At 43.0% G+C, this 19,978-nt stretch overlaps 1 protein-coding gene across 8 annotated transcripts in view; it reads left to right on the top strand.

Moving 5' to 3' along the window:
• The window catches only part of EPHA3 (EPH receptor A3), a 427,612-nt gene that overhangs the window by 372,639 nt on the left and 34,995 nt on the right, over nt 1–19,978 (top strand). For all 8 annotated transcript variants that reach the window (XM_033941962.1, XM_033941961.1, XM_033941964.1 and 5 more), the window contains exons 13-15: nt 10,757–10,966; nt 15,508–15,657; nt 17,399–17,592. In XM_033941962.1, coding sequence (XP_033797853.1) covers nt 10,757–10,966; nt 15,508–15,657; nt 17,399–17,592 — 554 coding nt within the window. The remainder of the gene's footprint in view (nt 1–10,756; nt 10,967–15,507; nt 15,658–17,398; nt 17,593–19,978) is intronic.

Here is a 19,978-nt window from a genome sequence, read left to right as displayed (position 1 = left end):
TACATATGTGGAATAATGACTACCATAAACCCCAGTTTAATGGGTACCTCATATTTTAAAATATGCACCCTCCCTTTAAAATAGTACCCCCTTAGCATGTATGTTGGAAATATTTAACATGAGGTAATTTAGAAAACATAAATGGATATAAATTAAACAAAATTAAAAACACAGAAAAATGCCAATGAATTGAAATAAAGCAAAGAAGAAGAAAAAAAAGCCCCTGAAACCCTACTTAATCCTACATGCCATGCATGATTTACGAAGGCTTCTCTTTCATTCTGTGTCTATGGGAAAAAGCTTAGTAAATAGGGCTCAGGAGATTTCTACATGTTTAAGCTCAGAAGCACTTCCACATGGTGTGAGATTTGATGTATGTCTCCCCTTTTAGGGATTCTCGGCTCCCCTCTTCTGCCTGTAGTGCATCTACAATTTCACCACAAGTTCCGCAGGCACTCGATTCTAATTTGGGTTGCAAGCTGCAAAAATGTTACAGCTTTTGGGTGATGGTAAAAGTTATCCTAGAGCAGTGCCATTTCAGATGAAGCAAGTCGATCCGTGCTGGGGATGTTCAGTCCCCAAATTTTCATTTTTGTTTTGTTTTCTATGTCTGAGCAATTTTGTTTTGGTCGGGTTTTAACACTTTGATTCAGTTTCTAGAGCCGTATCACTCCTAATGTGCACTCTTTCAGAAGACTGCACACTTTTTAGAATCGAAAAAGAAAAAACAGAAAATGACACAAAGTGACATGCGATATGTCATTGATATTTCCCATTTTTGTTTCAAGCAAATGCACCTCCCTACTGCACAGTAGCTGATCTAATTTCATCGCTTGATAGCCACAGGAAACCTAACAGTTTACATTTGGGTACTTTTGCTGTGCAATAATCTGAGCTTGTTGGTTTGCTTTGGAAAATGGCATCCTTGGAGTTTGGTGACACTTTTGAGATGTTGCCCTGAGGGATAACTGAAGATAATGAGGAGTTTATCCCCGTTCCACCCATCTCGCTTTCATGAGCTACAGTGTAATAGCATATGTAATCAACCAATGGTTCAGCTGACTCAGTGTTATTTAAACCTAGTGCTGTATACCATATAAAAGAAATAGTTTAACTGTGATTCCTGACTGACCTGAAAAAAGAAACTAACCCTCCCTTTTACAAAGCAGCACTGCCAAGCAGCACCAGCTAAATGCCGAGCCGCCCATTCTGTTCCTATAAGTGGCTTGGCATTTAGCTCGCACTGCTTGGCAGCACAGCTTTGTAAAAAGTGGGTAGAGGGGAGGAGGGGGGAGTAAGACCTCAAATGTTAGAAACCACTGTATTAAGTTACTCCAGTACAACCAGTGTACGGTAAGGATATGCATTTTCATTCTGTTTCTCTCTATTTTAATACATAGAAGCAGAAAAATGATGGCAGATAAAGACGATTTGGCCTATCTAGTCTGCCTAACCATGTCATCTATTATCCCCCCTCCTCTCCCTTAGAGATCAGACATTCTTGATCCAAGCTTTCTTATATTAAGATACGCTTTTTGTCTTCGCCATTTCTACCAGGAGGCCGTTCCACACATTCACCATCCTTCCCCCGAACCTTTTTTTACTTCCCCGGTATGGGGTTGCTGCCCGTGTCAGAATTGGCGCTCTCTCTGATGTCACTTCCGGGGAAGTGACATCAAAGGGCGAGCTGACATCGACGTGGGCATACTGCACATGCTGGAGAAGTTAAAAAGGTATGGGGAAAGGGAAAGGGGGTATGCGCGCATTGGGTGGGGGAGGGCGCCAATGCCCCGGGCACCACTCACCCTTACTATGCCACTGCTTTTCTTTCTGTTTTTTATACATTTTATGACACAGACCACTGACCATGTTTATTTATTAGAGTGAATAAACATTTGAAAGGAAGATATTCTTGTCTGATCTGCAGTTTTGTGCCACCAAATTGTATTTTGCAGATCATCTGCCCCATTGCATCTTTGCCCCCTTAAAGGACAATGCTAAAAAAGGCACCTAGATTTAGAAACTTACCCCCTCGTTTACTAAGGTGCGCTAATCGAATTAGCACACGCTAACGCGACCATAGACTAACATGCACGCGTTAGCACTTAGCACACACTAAATCGATTAGCGCACCTTAGTAAAAGAGGGCCTTAGAGGATGCCTAACTGGAGGCTATTCTGTAAATAAAAGTGCAGAAATGTTTCTGCCGTCACCGCCTGATACGCTCTCCTTCCAAATGGCTTGACCAGTCTTCTCTAAATACCCTCATTCACTCTAGTTGTTTCTTGTTTAGATTATGGTATCGCATTCTACATGGACATTACTAAGAAAGAAATTAGGCGCTTACAAACTGTTTGAAATGCAGCAATCAAGATCATTTTTAATGCAAAAAAATGTGATCACGCCACGCCCTTCCTGATAAAGCACACTGGCTTCCTATTGAACACCGCATTACTTACAAAGTCCTGTGGCTGATATTCAAAACAAGGATAGCAGGGCAGCAGGAATTTATTAACTGGCTCCTTTACCTCACTCCCCTCAGCGTATTCTTCGATCTTCCAACCAAAATCTGCTTACCATCCCTTCTTTAAGGCATATTAATACTATGAGAAACAATATCTTTTCCGTTGCTGCCCCATCACTCTGGAACTCAGCCCCAAACTATTTGAGATCACTAAAATCGATAAGTTTAAATCCAGTCTAAAAAAACCTTTCTTTTTAAAGATGCCTTCAAGGTTTGATCGTCCTTTTAAGGAGGTTAACAAAACTAAGAATGTTATTATAATGTCTCTGTATTGCTCTATGGTGCAACTTCACCTGGAGTATTGCGTTGAATTCTGGTTATCTTATCTCAAGAAAGATATAGTGAACATAAGAACATAAGAACTGCCATCTCCGGATCAGACCCATGGTCCATCGAGTCCGGCGATCCGCACACGCGGAGGCCCAGTCAGGTATACACCTGATGTAGTTTTAGTCACCCATATCCCTCTATGCCTCTCATAAGGAGATGTGCATCTAATTTGCCTTTGAATCCCAGCACAGTGGATTCTTTAATAACCTCCTTTGGGAGAGCATTCCAGGCGTCTACCACTCGCTGCGTAAAACAGAACTTCCTGACATTTGTCCTGGACTTGTCCCCCCTTAGCTTCAAACCATGTCCTCTTGTCCGTGTCGCGTTGGACAATGTAAATAATTTATTTTCCTGCTCTATTTTATCGATGCCTTTCAGCATTTTGAACGTCTCGATCATGTCCCCTCGCAGCCTTCTCTTCTCAAGGGAGAACAGTCCCAGTTTCTTGAGTCGTTCCTCATATTCCAAGTTCTCCATACCTCTTATTAACTTCGTTGCTCGTCTCTGCACCCTCTCCAACAGTTTTATATCCTTCTTTAGGTTGGGAGACCAATGTTGGACACAGTATTCCAAGTGTGGTCTGACCATTGCTCTATAAAGCGGTATTATGACTTTCTCCGATCTACTCGTGATTCCTTTCTTTATCATGCCTAACATTCTGTTTGCTTTCTTTGCCGCTGCCGCGCATTGTGCCGACGGCTTCAGAGTCCTATCTATCAGTACACCCAGGTCCTTTTCTTGTTCGCTCTTACCCAGAGTTGCGCCTGACATTCTATACTCGTATTCCTTATTCTTACTACCTAAATGCATTACTTTGCATTTCTCCACGTTGAACTTCATCTGCCATTGATCTGCCCATTTCTCTAACTGATACAAGTTGCTCTGGAGTTCCTCGCTATCCTCCTGCGATCTGATTGCCCGGCATAGCTTTGTGTTGTCTGCAAACTTAATGATCTCACTGGATATTCCGTCTTCCAGGTCATTGATATAAATATTAAATAGGATCGGCCCAAGTACTGAGCCCTGGGGCACACCACTAGTCACTTTCTCCCAGTCTGAGAACTTTCCATTTATGCCCACTCTCTGCTTTCTGTTTTCCAACCATTTGCCTATCCACCTTTATATATCTCCCTCTATTCCATGGCTTTTTAGTTTCCTGAGAAGCCTTTCATGTGGAACTTTGTCGAATGCTTTTTGGAAGTCCAAATATATTATGTCCACCGGCATTCCACTATCAATTTGCTTGTTCACGGTCTCGAAAAATTGAAGTAAATTCGTTAAACATGATTTCCCTTTCCTGAACCCATGTTGACTGGGTTTCATCAAGTCGTGTGTATCTAGGTGCCGGACTATGCTATCCTTGATCAGTGCTTCAACCATCTTTCCAGGGACAGACGTAAGACTCACAGGTCTGTAGTTGCCCGGTTCCCCTCTCGATCCTTTTTTGAAAATTGGCGTGACATTCGCTATCTTCCAGTCCTCTGGTATCTGTCCAGTTCTGATTGTCAGATTGGCAAGTTTCTGCAATAGCTCTCTGATTTCAACCTTCAATTCCTTTAAAACTCTCGGGTGAATTCCATCCGGTCCAGGGGATTTGTCACTTTTAAGTTTGTCAATCTGGTAGTATATCTGGTCCAACTCCACTTCAACTGTGGTGAGGCTGTCTTCTATTACTCCACTAAACACTTTCACTGCTTCTGGTATTTTAGCGGTATCCTCCTCCGTAAAGACGGACGCAAAGAAGGAATTTAGTTTGTCAGCAATTTGTTTATCTTCCTTGATGTACCCTTTTCTTCCCTGGTCGTCCAGGGGTCCCACCGCCTCTTTTGCGGGTTTTTTTCCCTTTCACGTATCTAAAGAAGGGTTTGAAGTTTTTGGCTTCTTGCGCTATTTTTTCCTCATAGTCCTTTTTGGCATCCCTCACCGCCTTGTGACATTTCTTTTGATCATCTTTATGTATTTTCCATGCTTCGGTTGTTTTCATGTGTTTCCATTTTTTGAAAGAGTCCTTCTTTTCTTTTATGGCTACCCTCACCTGTCCGGTAAGCCATGCCGGTTCTCCCTTACCTTTTGTTCTCCCCTCTTTGGAGATCCTTGGAATGTGGAGATTTTGTGCTTCTGTGATAGTATTTTTCAGTAGGGACCATGCCTGGTCTACCGTTTCAAGTTTGTCCACCTTTTTCTTGAGTCGTTGTTTCACCATGGCTCTCATGCAATCGTATTTGCCCTTTCTAAAGTTAAAGGTTTTGGTTAAGGTTTTGGCACGTTTACTATTCCCGATGTCAAGCTTAAAGTTGATCACATTGTGATCGCTCGTCCCCAGCGGTACCGTAACTTCTACTTCTTTTGTCGGTCCCGTGAGGCCATTTAGTACCAAGTCCAGGGTGGCGTTGTCTCTTGTCGGCTCCTTTACCAATTGTTCCAGGAAGCAATCCCCTAGCACCTCCAGGAACTTGGCCTCCTTGCCGCAGTTGGAGGTTCCTAGTTTCCAGTCTATCCTCGGGAAATTGAAGTCTCCCAATATTATTACATTGCCCGTTTTGCTTTCTTGTTTGATTTCCTCTATCATTTCTGAGTCAGTTTCCTCCGCCTGTCCTGGGGGACGATAGTAAAGGCCAATTTTCGTGTCTGCGCTGTTTTGGCCAGGAATCTTGACCCAGAGGGACTCTAGCTTCTCTTTTGTTCCGTCGTAGCCACTTCAACAGATTCTATTCCTTCCTGAACATATAGGGCAATACCTCCACCTTTCTGCCCTACTCGATCTTTTCTATATAGTTTGTATCCCTGCAGTACGGTGTCCCATTTGTTTTCTTCATTCCACCATGTTTCTGTTATGCCAATGATATCCATGTTCTCATGTCTTGCTATCGTCTCTAGTTCTCCCATTTTGTTTCCTAGACTTCTAGCATTTGTATACATGCATTTAAGTTCCCTTCGTGTTACCTTTTTGGACTTTTTACTCTTGGCTGCCCTTACAGTTTCATTTACGGTATCCTTTACTGCTCCTGTGTTATCTCCCGTGTTTGTTGTGTGGTCATCCCCTCCTGTGTCTGAGTTGTCCTTTCCTGCTTGTTCTCCTTTGTTGGCTGTGAGGTTGACCTCTCTTGTGTATGAGTAGTAGTCCTTTGTTCCTACGTCCGGGCATCCTGTTGTCCGTACCATCGACCGGTCGTCGACTGTCGGCTTTCCCCTGTCCTTCAGTTTAAAGCCTTCTCTATTGCTTTCTTCATGTTGCCTGCCAAAACTCTTGCTCCTTCCTTGTTGAGGTGTAGTCCATCCCTTCTGTAGTACTTGCTTTTTCCCCAGAACGCTGTCCAGTTTCGCACGAAGTCGAAGCCCTCGTCTTCGCACCATCGTCTCATCCAGGCGTTGATCGCTTGCAATTCCCCTTGTCTCTTTCCATCTGCTCTTGGTACAGGGAGGATTTCAGAGAAGGCCACCTTCACCTCCCTAATCTTCAGTTGTCTTCCGAGTGAGCGGAGCTGGTCCTTCATCTCTTCCCTGTCATACTTCCGCCCGCTCACATCATTTGTTCCCACGTGGATAAGCACAGCGGTGTCCACTCCCCCTGCGCCATCTATGATCCTGGAGATCCTGTTGGTCACATCCTTTACTCTTGCTCCAGGCAGACAGGTGACGACTCTGTCCTCTCTTCCTCCTGCGGTGTGGCTGTCCACGTGTCGTATGATGGAGTCGCCTACGATGATCCCCATCTTCTTTATTCGGGAGTTCCTTGGGGGGCGTCGGTCCACGTCCTTGGAGTAGGGCCAGTCATCTTCCTCCAATGTTACTCTTGAAATTGTTTCCTGTTCTTTGAGCGGGGGGACATCTTCCTGTGCTCTCATTTTTCCTCCTGGTGTGCAGTTGTCTCCTACCTCGTCTTCGTTTCCTTCTGTGTTTACATGGGTGTCTTCTCTATTCACATGGGTTTCCTGAGTACAGTTTTCCAGCCCTGGGATCTCTACGTGGTGCTGATGGGCTTCCTCTATGAACATTTCTAGATCCTTGACCTCATCGTTTGGGTTGTACTCCACTAGAATCTTCTCCTGTACTCGGATTCTGTCTTCGAGTTCCATCACTGTTCCCTCCAATAGTCTTACCTGACATTTCAAGCTATCCATCTCCGTGCATCGATCGCAAATGTATGCCTGGATCCCCGAAGGGAGGTAGTCATACATATTGCAGTCGATACAGAAGACAGGAAAGCTCATCTTCTGACTTCCTTGGGCTTCCATTTCGTGCTTTACTCGTGGGTTGTCTGAGTGATTTGATGTGACCTACTGCTGCTCTTTTTCCTACTGATCCTACCTCCCCCTTACCTTCTGACTTCCTGACTGCAGGCTTCCTATTTGAATGTGTCTGTTTGTGTTACAGTGCCTGTGCCTTTGTGTGCTTGTGTCCCTTGCCTGCTGCTTCCTTGTGTTGCTTGTCTTGTTTTCTCTCTCGTGTGTGCTGTCTCTGCTCTACCTCACCTTGATTGTATGTGCAGGTTGGTTTCTTTTTGTGTCTGTCTCTTTCTTATCTTCTGTGTCTGTCGGTTCCTTACCGGTCTGTTCTCCTCTGGTGTTCTTGAGAGTGTAGCGCTCGTCCTTTGCAAGGCCCTTCGCAAAGGCGCTCTCGCTAAGGCGAGCGCCTTTACCGCTCGCCTTCGCCGCGCGCCGAATGGCTGGGCGCCGTTGGCTCCTCCCCTTTCAAGGGGGAGTCCGGCGCTGCCTCTGACGTGTAGGGGGTGGGCGGAGCGTACTCTCGCCGCTTCCCCGAGTCTTCGGCTCTCCTTCCTCCTGTGCAAGGCTTCAAAGCTTCCCCGACTTCTCTTCTTGCTTTGACCGCCTGTGCACGCTGCTATTCGGCACCAGCGTCTGTGTGCCGCGTTGGCTCCTCCCCTTTTCAAGGGGGAGTCCGGCGCTGCCTCTGACGTGTAGGGGGTGGGCGGAGCGTACTCTCGCCGCTTCCCCGAGTCTTCGGCTCTCCTTCCTCCTGTGCAAGGCTTCAAAGCTTCCCCGACTTCTCTTCTTGCTTTGACCGCCTGTGCACGCTGCTATTCGGCACCAGCGTCTGTGTGCCGCGTTGGCTCCTCCCCTTTTCAAGGGGGAGTCCGGCGCTGCCTCTGACGTGTAGGGGGTGGGCGGAGCGTACTCTCGCCGCTTCCCCGAGTCTTCGGCTCTCCTTCCTCCTGTGCAAGGCTTCAAAGCTTCCCCGACTTCTCTTCTTGCTTTGACCGCCTGTGCACGCTGCTATTCGGCACCAGCGTGAAACTAGAAAAGGTTCAAAGAAGAGCAACCAAGACGAAAAAGGCATGGAACTCCTCTTGTATGAGGAAAGACTAAAAAGATTAAGGCTCTTCAGCTTGGAAAAAAAGACAGCTGAGGGGAGATATAATAGAAGTCTACAAAATCCTGAGTGGAGTAGAATGGGTACAAGTGGATCGATTTTTTTTTTTACTCTTTCAAAAATTACAAAGACTAAGGGACACTCGATGAAGTTACAGGGAAATACTTTTAAAGCCAATAGGAGGAAATATTTTTTTCACTCAGAGAATAGCTAAACTCGAATGCGTTGCCTGAGGTTGTGGTAAGAGTGGATAGCATAGTTAGTTTTAAGAAAAGTTTGGACAATTTCCTGGAGGAAACATTCATAGTCTGTTATTGAGACAGACATGGGGAAAGCCACTGTTTGCCCTGGATCAGGAGCATGATATGTTGCTACTCTTTAGGTTTTTGCCAGGTACTAGTGACCTGGATTGGCCACCATAAGGATGGACTACTGGGCTAGATTGACCATCGGTCTGACCTGGTAAGACTATTCTTAAGTTCTTATCTATGCATTAAGTAATTGACTAAATTGGTGATAACATAGAAACATGATGACAGATAAAGGCCAAATGGCCCATTTAGTCTGCCCATCCACAGTAACCATTATCTCTTTCTCTCTCTGAGAGATCCCACGTGCCTATCCCAGGCCCTCTTGAATACAAACACAGTCTCTGTTTCCACTATCTCTTCCGGGAGACTGTTCCAGGCATCTCCCACTCTTTCTATAAAAAAGTATTTCCTCAGATTATTCCGGAGCCTATCACCTCTTAATTTCATCCTATGCCCTCTCATTGCAATCAATGATTGGCATTAACAATCATTTAATTGGCAGTCCTTAGGAGTTACATGCAGATCTGCCCTACACTCAAAAGGACATGGCCAGAATGTTGGCACAAGTTTATAGAAACCCTGCATTTCCACACCTAACTGCAGTTGTGTGCAAGCATTTACACCAGCTTTTGGCAGACATAAATGCTGGTGCCCAAAGTTAGGCATGATTCTATAAGTGGCATCTAAACCATAGGTGCCGAGGAATGTGGCACCTAGTAATCTTAAGTTAGGCATCATTTATAGAACTGTGCCTAGTGGCGCCTTAAGTGAACTTAGGTGCCAGTAGGCATCCTAACCTTAGGTGCATCCTATTTATACCAGGGTTTTCTTGGCCTAAATACGGGCACCTAACTCCAAACATGCCCACAATCCCCCCTAACCATGTCTACTCTCTGGTAGATACCTTGGACTAGGCACCTACCGATCTAGCCACAATTAGTTTTAGTATAAGCCAATTATGAGGTGCTAATTATTTGTTAAAGCGCCAATTAAGCTTTTTAAATTGGCTAGGTGTGCCGATCGGCTAGGTGTGCCGATCTAGATGCTCATCTTTAGGCATCATTTATAGAATCAGGGCCAAAATTCATGCTAAACTAGTGTTCTATGAAGGCCATTTCATGCAGAATGGCCTTTATAGATTTTGCACTTAGCATGGATCATCCTAGCACAGAACTTTGAGCAACTTCTACAGAATTTCCCTCAATACTGTGCAGTAAGTGCCGATATCAGTGGCTGCCTAAGAAGTGGCCGCTGAGCGCATGTCAGTCACGTATTGGCATCCTATTCAGAATCGTTTCTGCACTCCCGGACTGATGCCTTAAATGTAGGCCTATGCAGTCATATAATGAAGAGCTCATACAGCAAGGATTTATCAGGACTTCAGCGATACCACTCAGGGCTCGAATACTCTCATAGCCCTAGAGCTTGACGTATCAATTCATCACTGGTCCAATGTAGGCCACCATTTTAAAGACACGTACTGACACTTAAGCCCGCCCAAGGCCACTTCTAGGCAAAACCACGCCCACACCCCACCATGGGCATGCTTAAGCGTGGGTACAATGTAGAGGTCTACAGTGTAGGCATCCTGCCTTAGACACTTTAAAAAAAAAATGTGCATCCTGATTGACTGCCAGTTGACGGTAGGATACCTACTGCCACCTTCAATTAGGATGTACATTTCGAGTATCAGGCCCTTAATGTCTGTACTTAGCCTTAACTCCAGGGCAGATGCTGGTCACACCTTCTGTTAACATTTGCAATTAATGAATGGTAGCTATAAAACTTTACCACACTTTAGTAAACAGACCCCTAAATTAAACAATTATTTTCCCTGGACATCTCTAGTTTGCTAATCATTGTTTTGATATGTCTGTGAAAAAAATGATTGTCTCCAATTTGCTTGTTTCCAGTTTCTCATTATCTGTTACTAGAACTCATTTCGCTCATGGAAAACTCTGCTTGCATCCCCTCTCTTAGTAATAGTAGTAGAAGTCTCTTCCTGCATGCTAGGGATTTCCTAAAGCAATTTCATTAGACAGTAGGGCTTGTTTTATATCGATGTGCAAGAGTGATCTTTAAGCCCAGGAGCAAGGACATGGATTGCCATATTCAAAATGACCCCTCACGTGCAGCCATTAGTTTTCAGCATGGAGAATGTTGACCTATGTCATTTTGATTCCCAAAATTATTCTTCTGTAATCAGGTTCACTTTCATGGATAATTAACATCTCAATTGTGCATGTCTAATGTTTTCCAGAAACATGATGCCCAGTTCACTGTCATCCAGCTGGTGGGCATGCTGCGTGGAATAGCATCCGGCATGAAGTACCTCTCCGACATGGGCTATGTGCACCGTGACCTGGCTGCCCGCAATATTCTCATCAACAGCAACCTAGTGTGCAAAGTCTCTGACTTTGGCCTCTCTCGTGTCCTGGAGGATGACCCTGAAGCTGCTTACACAACGAGGGTGAGAAAAGAACAAATGATAGGATGAATTGTATAATTTTCTCTGCCTGTGATCCTTATAGGCCCTGAGAGAAGATAGTCTTGGGAACAAAAATATATTATCTTCTAAGACATCAATACACAGTGTGCAATTCATACTCTGACATCAGCTCAGAAGTTGGGGAGGGATCTATTTATCGTCTTTGCTAAAATATTGTCAGTACCAGGTACAAGTTCCATTTAAGGCAGTCCTTGAAAGAGCTAGTGGAACAAAAAACCCTTCACTAGGCTGCTTTCCTGTGTGTGCATAAAACTAATTGATAACTCTGTTTATCACTAAAGTACATTTCAATTAGTTCTTATTAGTAGTATTTTAGTTAGTTAGTTAGTATTAAGATGTATTTACCACCTTTGTAAAGAAAGGGGCCTGGGCAAAAACAATAAACAATTACCGTAATCAAGACATTCAAATAACAGTACCATATATACATGAATATAAACTGATCTGATTATAAACCAAGGTAACCTCCTCCCCCCCCCCCACAAAAAAACGGGTGGAAAAAGGTTTACTCAAATATAAGCCAAGGGGCTCATAATTGAAAGAGAAAAACATAAAAAAAGCGGCCTAAGTCGGCACTTGGACGAACATTTCTCAAAAATGTCCAAGTGGCAATCATAAAAACGGGTTTTGGACGTATTTCTAAACAACTTAGGCCTTCATAGTGCCGCTGAACGATCAAAGCTAAATGGGGCGTTTCGGGAGGCATGTCGAGGGCATGAGTTGGGCAGGACATGGGCTGGCTTAGACTTAGTAGTACAGCATGTATAACCAAAAGTTTTACAACAGAGCCTAGATGGAAATTGGATGTTGTGACTTAGACCATGTAAAACATGGTCTAAGTCACAAAAACCCACCTAAAGTCACCAGATAAGCACTGAAAACACATAAAAAATACCCCCACACACTACCCCAGTGATCACCAACCCCCCCACCCCCATAAAAATTTTAATCATAACTTTAAAATTCAGCCTCCAGACCATCATCAGCTGGCCACCTGGCATAGGAAAGCCTAGTTGTCCATCCCAGAGGCAGCTTAAGTTGTCTTGGGGGTGGATTAGGGACTCATGGAGAGGAGGACCCATGCCCATAAGCCCCTGTAATCACTGCATTGATACTTAAACATGTGCACTCCCCTATACACCCCCAAAACCCTTTTGTACTGGCATATAAGTGGCTCCTGCAGCCATAAGGGCTATTGGGGTGGTAGATAAGTAGGTCTAGGGGATTCTGGAGGTGGTTTGGGGGGCTGACCGTAACCTATAAGGGAGCTGTAGGGAGGAGAAGACATGGCACCCTTTTGTGAAGTTCACAGCAGTGCCCTGCAAGGTACCCCACTATTTAGGTGGCATGTCTGGGTGTGCAGTCCATCACTTTGCAGACCCCTCCCATGTCCAACAGGGCTTGTTCTAGGCGTTTTGGAATTGGACGGAAAGTTGGACAAAAATGTGTTATAGAGATAGATGATTTAGTGGCTTGGATGATCAGATCGGCAGGACGTATAATTAGACGATTTTCGAAATGAAAAAAAAGTTGGACGTATCTTTTGAAAATGTGTCTTAAGCTGTTTTTTATTTTGGACGACTTGCGAGATGGATGTAAACAGACTTAGATGTCCCTTTCGATTATGCCCCTCCAAGGGTTTATATTCAATTGCCCTGCCATACTACCAGAACATTTTTCCCTCTTTCCTTCCCTCCCTACCCAGCTCTGCACCAAGCCTCCAATGCCTACATCAGGCCTCTCTTAAGCCCTGGTAACCCAGCAGTGAGCCGGGACAGAAGCGATCCTTCCCACGTCCTGTCCTGGCCAACTGTTAACCACCATGCCTCACTCCCACCTCCTGGACTCGTTGTAGACCTCTCAAGGGCCTGATTAAGCCCTAGTAGTCCAGTGGTGAGCCAGAACAGGAGCAATCTTACCATGTCCTGTCCTGGCCAACTGTTAACCACCCCATCTCCCTCCTACCTTCCACCTTCCACCTCTATAACATACCTTTGAACCCTGGTGGTCTAGAGGTGAAGTGAGGCAGGAGCTACCTTCATTTGCTCCTATCCCATGCAGAGCCCAAAATCAGAAATAATAATAATAATAACAGTTTATATACCGCAATACTGTGAAGTTCTATGCGGTTTAATGGCTGCTGGGAGTTCTTGCAGCAGTCTCGCAAAGTCTCACGGTCTCACAAGACTGCCCTGGGAACTTGCAATACCTGGGTGCACCAATGCCAACTTACACCAACACTCTGTAACAGAATCTTGGCACAAAAATGCCATTCTGGACACTGGGGGTGCCTTGACTGAGGTACCAATTTATAGAATTACCATCTTGAGATAGTAAGCCCTCCAGGCACAGGGAAATACCTGCTGCACCTGCAAATAACTTCTTGAACTATTGAGAAAGGCATGAGCTAAGTCCAAATCCCTTTTCCTTACAAAGATAGAAACTCAAAAGGTCTACAGGGGATAAATAAAATCCTGATCCAACTTTAAATGTAATTTGCTTTCTTTAAGAGAAGCAATCACCGGATGAGAAACAGAAGACAGTTCCAGGTGTTTGGCTCCAGAAAGGAAATTAGGAAAGAGGCACATGAGGAAACCATGTGTCCAAGATTGCCTGGAGAAGCGTGATAGTAAACAACAGGGACTAACAACAGCGCCTTTCATTTCTGGTTCATACAATAATGAAGAAATGATGCAAAACTGTCTAGTGAACGCCTTCTTTATCCATTTTGGTTATTCTCACAATCCTTTACCGCAGTTTTCATTGCCTCATGTCCAACTCTTCTTACCTTATAAGCAGGGATGTGCGTTACCAAGTGCTAGTGTGCATTGTCGTGTATTATCTTCTGCAGGTTCCTTTTCATGGAAAGAGGCCTAATTGCCAATAACACACATTCACAGCAGTGCACTTAGGGCTCCTTTATCTAAGCTGTGGTGAAAAGTGGCCTTGCACAAGCTTTTCTCACATGCTAAGACCTTTTTTATCACTGCAGTAAAATGGCAGATGTTCCTTTTTTTTTGTAAGGGTTCATGCAGTGATCCTGCGCTAACCAGTTACTGTGCGAAATGCAGTAATGTAGCCATGCTAGCAGATTAGTGCAGGAATACCCACTCTCTGTCCCCTTGACATGCCCCTGCCAAGAAAAAATAAAATATTTTTTAGCACACACGGATTTGGCAGTTAGCAAAGGATGCCTGAGCGCATCCCACGGTGTACCATTTTAAGCTGCAGTAACTGCATATACTAATAAAAGGGCACCTTAGTAAATCTAGCCCTTTAGGATGGAGGATTCTGCAAAATTTCAAACACCAACTGTACCAGAACTATGGACCTGTTGGACTGGCAATGTTCTAGGTTTCATGAAATTCTTGGGCATTTCCTTCAAACAGTAACTTAATAGTTTTTGTATATACCCATTAATTATAGTTTGAAGGGTAATCCTTTATCGTATTCAACATCGATTAAAATCCTAGGTGTCACCTTGGATTCCACCTTGTTGTTTCGGATCGGAGGTGTTCATTAGGTGCAAGGATTTGTAGCACGTTTCAGTTGTTGCAAATGGCCACACCTATAGTTAGTCACAGTTCCCAGTGTTAAGCGCTATTCCTTAAACAGCGCCATTTATAGAATAGTGCTGAGCATTTTTTTTTCTGCGTTGATTTGTTAGGTGCCATTTATAAAATTCAGTCCAATATACTATATTCAAACCTTCACATGCTGCAGCCTAGACTTCCCACCCCACCCCCTTTTACAAAACCATAGTGTGTTTTTTAGCGTCGGCGGTGGCAGGAATAGCTCCGACGCTCAAAGGAATTCTATGATCGTCAGAGCTGTTATTGCAGCGGCTGGTGCTAAAAACTGCGCTAGGGTTTTGTAAAAGGGAGGTTAGTCCCTTGTTTGTGTTGTAGTAGTTTTGAGGTTCATAATCAAAATGGAAATATGTCTAAAAACCTGCCTAAATCAGTACTTGAACGACCTAAAATTTTTGAATCACCATCTGCAATTTCTATTCGACTCGTATCTGCTTAAAATAACTTTTTAAACTTTTTCTTGCTGTACACTGCCATGGATAAGTTTCTTCAAAAAGGCTGTAAATAAATCCTAATAAATTAAATTAAACAAATAAATAGTCTGGCTTTCCTTGCTATGTCAAATCTCTTACCCATAGATTTAAGGTACAAACAGAATTATTTAAGATTTTGACAATTACTGAACATCTAGTTATTTGTAAAACAGTTTCATTAATTATGTTTCTATGCATTTGTTTCTATGTGTTTGTTTTCTCTACTGCTACCCGGGGCTCCTTTTACAAAACCATGGAAGAGCTTCTTACCACGGGCCAGTGAAGTAAATGCTCCGACACTCATTTACTTCCTATTAGCGTCAGAGCATTTTCCTTACTGTCCCATGGTAAGAAGCTCTTCTGCAGTTTAATAAAACCCAGTTTAGTTTTGATTCATGATTATCGGAAAACATACTTACCTTTACTTTTTTGATTGTAGGGAGGGAAAATCCCAATTCGATGGACATCACCAGAAGCCATTGCATACCGCAAGTTCACCTCTGCCAGTGATGTGTGGAGTTATGGGATTGTTTTATGGGAGGTGATGTCATATGGTGAAAGACCTTACTGGGAGATGTCCAATCAGGATGTGAGTATACTCTAGCCTATGAGCTGTCTCCTTTACCAAGCTATGAAGAAAAGTCAAATATTCCAAACAAATATGAAAGGGTTGATTTTCTTATTTGTTACCTCCAATTAGCCACGTCAATAATATGAACTGAGCACCAATTTTATAACAACATCTGTGCACCAAGATGCTGTTATAGAATACTAGAATAAACCTAAATTTGTGCACCTAAATTTAAGCATGACTTTTATTATTATTATTTATTATTATTGTTTATATATTTATATACTGCCTATCAAGGTTATCTAAGCAGTTTACAATCAGGTACGCAAACATTTTCCCTATCTGTCCTGACAGGCTCACAATCTATCTAATGTAGCTGACTATTTATGCCAAGTCAATGACAGTCAAAGTGTAACTGATAGTTCTACGTTATATGTATAAGGTGGGTCAACCAACAAGAAAGAACCCTATATTTTCACAGTGAAGCAATGAACCAAAGCAAAAGAAACTGTGGAAACAGATGTTCCTGGTGCAGGCTTTTTAATCAGTCTATAAATGAGAGTAGGACAATCCACATGTATATGAAGCAAAGAGGACCCAACCGGAGTAAATTTCCTTGAGCATCTCCCATGCACCTGGGCTTATGTTCACCACATCCACATTTGTTTCTCAATTAGTTGCTAATGCTAGGACCCTTGAAGAAGACGTATTGGCCGAAACACGGACCGTGTTGGATCCTCTTTGCATCATATACATGTGGATTGTCCTGCTATCATTTATAGACTGATTAAAAAGCCTGCACCAGGAACATCTGTTTCCACAGTTTCTTTTGCTAAGGTAGAGACACGTCTGTGTTCCTTCCGTGCTCCTCTCATGTGTATGCCTCTTTGCAGTTTCATGCTAAAGTATTTGCATACTATTTTATAGAATAGTACATAGAGCTCCTTTTACTAAGCAGTGTTAGCGGTTTTAGCGCACGCTTAGTGCTAATGCCTCCATAGAGCTGGCATTAGTTTTTCCGCGTAGTGCAGGGGTTAGCATGCGCTAATCTTCAGTTTAGTAAAAGGAGCCCATAGTGTACTTATGCATATAACTGACAATTTTGGCACCTCTAATGTACATAAGTAGCATATAAGTATAGGTATCAAACTATAGAATTGCCCTTAAAATGTCCTGGTCATATAGTTATTGAGTCTCTAAGGAAAATCAACCATATGAAGAACGACTAGGTAAGTTGCACCTTTACTCTCTCGAGGAATGCAGAGAGAGGGGTGACATAATAGAGACGTTCAAATACGTTATTTACCGTATTGAGATGGAAGAAGACATCGTGGGATCTATTCACTGAGTTAGGTGGGGGAGGGTCATTGCGGTGGGCAGACTAGATGGGCCGTGGCCCTTATCTGCCGTCTATTTCTATGTTTCTATGTTTCTTCCTTAAGGGCCCTACGGCGACAAGAGGGCATCCGCTAAAAATCAGGGGTGGGAAATTCCATAGTGACACTAGGAAGTACTTCTTCACCGAAAGGGTGGTTGACCGTTGGAATGATCTTCCACTTCAGGTAGTTGAGGCCAATAACGTGACTGACTTTAAGAACAAATGGGATCAACATGTGGGTTCACTTCAAAGAAGAACTTAGGGGGAGGGTTATTTGAGTGGGCAGACTTGTTGGGCCGAAGGCCCTTTTCTGCCATCATGTTCTATGTTTCTATGTTTCTATATCACCATAAGCATCATTAAATGTTTGTATTCATGCAGGTAATTAAAGCTGTAGATGAAGGCTATCGGTTGCCACCCCCCATGGACTGCCCAGCTGCCCTGTATCAACTGATGCTGGACTGTTGGCAGAAAGACAGAAACAACAGACCCAAGTTTGAGCAGATTGTCAGTATCCTAGACAAGTTAATCCGGAATCCAAGCAGTCTAAAAGTCATCGCCAACACAGCGGCAAGGTGACACATGGATTATTTTGTGTTGAAATACGTATATTTCCATTAATCCATGTCATTATAGAAATGTTTTCATACCTGATAATCTAGAACAGTGGTTCCCAACCCTGTCCTGGAGAACCATCAGGCCAATTGGGTTTTCAGGCTAGCCCTAATGAATATGCATGAGAGAGATTTGCATATAATGGAAGTGAGAAGCATGCAAATCTGCTCCATGCATATTCATTAGGGCTAGCCTGAAAACCCGATTGGCCTGGTGGTCCTCCAGGACAGGGTTGGGAACCACTGATCTAGAAGACTTGGAAGATTTGACATATATGAGAATTCTTTTTTTTAAATATAAAATTGATCAGATAAGTGGTCACTGGTGTTAAAACTAGAAATGTTGTTTTTGATGATTAAGGTTGTGAAGCATTTTATCAGACCAGAGTAAAAATAATCAAAGGAGTTTGTAGGTTATGAGAATTTAATAATGAAGATTCCAGTTTTCTCCATGCCTGGTACAACTACTAAAGCTCTCAATTACTTGAGAAGCATACAGAGAGATTCAGGGGGAAAAAAAGCAAAAAACGTGGAAGATTATAAAGAGTGATTAACTAGAATAGAAAAATAGAGAGCTCCTCAAAAATTGGTAGATCAGTGGTCATGGGAGTTTGGTGAATTGATTGAGTGGTTCATTAATCAAATGATACTGTTGCCGGAAAGATGACAGTGATGTATGTGCAGATGAAAATGTGTGGCTGCATCTGGAAGACGGCCAGATATGAGGTATGTGTGGAAGGAGATCTGGATCCAGAATTAGATGTTCTGCTGGGAAGTGATATGGTGTCCAAGAATGGGCTGCAGATGCTCTGCATGGGGAGAGATGGGTGTAAAGTAAGGAAAGGCCACAAATGTTAAGAGGTTGCTGAGATATATTTGAAGGTAACAAGAACGTCAAATTCCACAGCAAGTAGCAGATGTTTGCTAGTAATAAGGCACACAGTTGGGTCCCTTAGAGGCTGCTAATTTTGAGAGGTGTATCTAGTGTTTTTCAATTTGTGTTATTGAAAGTTTCCAGTGCAAAAATAGAGAATTGGGACGCATATAGCATAACTTAAGTACGCAGAAAGAAAAATGAAGAAAGAGGAACTGGTATCTGCCATGGGGTTCAAGGTCTAATGAAGTAAAGAAACTGTAGAGGAATACTGTATTTGAATGCCATGAACAGAATTTAGTTTCAGCTGCTCAGTGATGCTATTTGTGGCACCAGTCACTGTAAAACAAATTGGGTCAATGTAGCAGTTTAGTCCATGCTGCATTTCTTTACTGCTCAAGTACCATGTAGGGTTGCAGGATGAATCCAAGAAGAAGGCACATCATAAGCATTGAACAGGGAGCATGAACTGAAGCAACAAGGGGGAACGACAAAAAGTATTGTTTTCATTCTATGCAAGCTCTTAGGCCAAGCAAAAAAAAAAAAAAAAAAAACATTTTAAAAATAGCAATGTGATCAGGCAAAGTTGAAAATGTACAAAGGGTTTGTTGCTGTCCCACTGAGGGAGGTCAATCTATTATTTCCAGAGTCAGAGGCCAAGGCAAATTTTTGGCAGCTAAAATATGGGGAGTTTTTTTTTCTTTTAAGGATAAGTAAGGGGAGTCCCTGAATTTTTCCTCTTTAATACTATTCTCTGGTTTCAGTTGTTTTTAGGTTTTATAGCATACTGAAAAATTTGTAGTTGTGCTCAGATAAAATGTCTTACTGTAGGGTGTTCCACCCTCACAGTCTGGTCTAATTTCTGAGTCACATTATACAAATATAAGAAACTTGATTAAGAGACATTCTCTTTGGGCCATGCAAGCTTCCTCTTTCTCTGCTTACTGTTGCTCAAATGCTCTAATGTCTAATGATTTCCTGGTTGATCTCATCACATTTTTAGCCTAAACAACTTTTCCTGACTGGCAATTTCATATTTTTATAAAACCTTGTATAAACAAGTAGTCATAGACATCTGTTCGGAATTAGTTTATTCTAATTTGCCCTGGTATTTTTAAGCACACTACCCCATCATTGGTATTCTGTATACCACAGAAAATATATATTTTTGAAGATGTCTTTTTCATAGTTTCATAATATACTTGAATGCCATGAAAATTTTAGAGACATGTGACACATGGAAATCTGTTAACACGGTCTTGTGTGTTATCTCAAATGCATTTCTCACTACTGCTGATTGTGATTTGAATGGACTTCCTCTCTGTGCTCTCAAAATTCAGTTTGCTCAATGGCAGTGTCTACAGCTCCACAGACTTCTTGCAAGTTGTATTCCTTCCTTTTACAGGAATTCAGGGTATGTATGCCCTGAGAGCAGGGTGAGTTACTTTCCACACCTGACTTTGCATCAGCTTG

The sequence above is a fragment of the Geotrypetes seraphini genome, chromosome 4, assembly GCF_902459505.1.
Source record: "Geotrypetes seraphini chromosome 4, aGeoSer1.1, whole genome shotgun sequence".
NCBI lineage: Eukaryota > Metazoa > Chordata > Amphibia > Gymnophiona > Dermophiidae > Geotrypetes > Geotrypetes seraphini.
The sequence above is the reverse complement of the archived record's forward strand: the minus strand, read 5'-3'. Positions and strand labels throughout refer to the sequence as shown.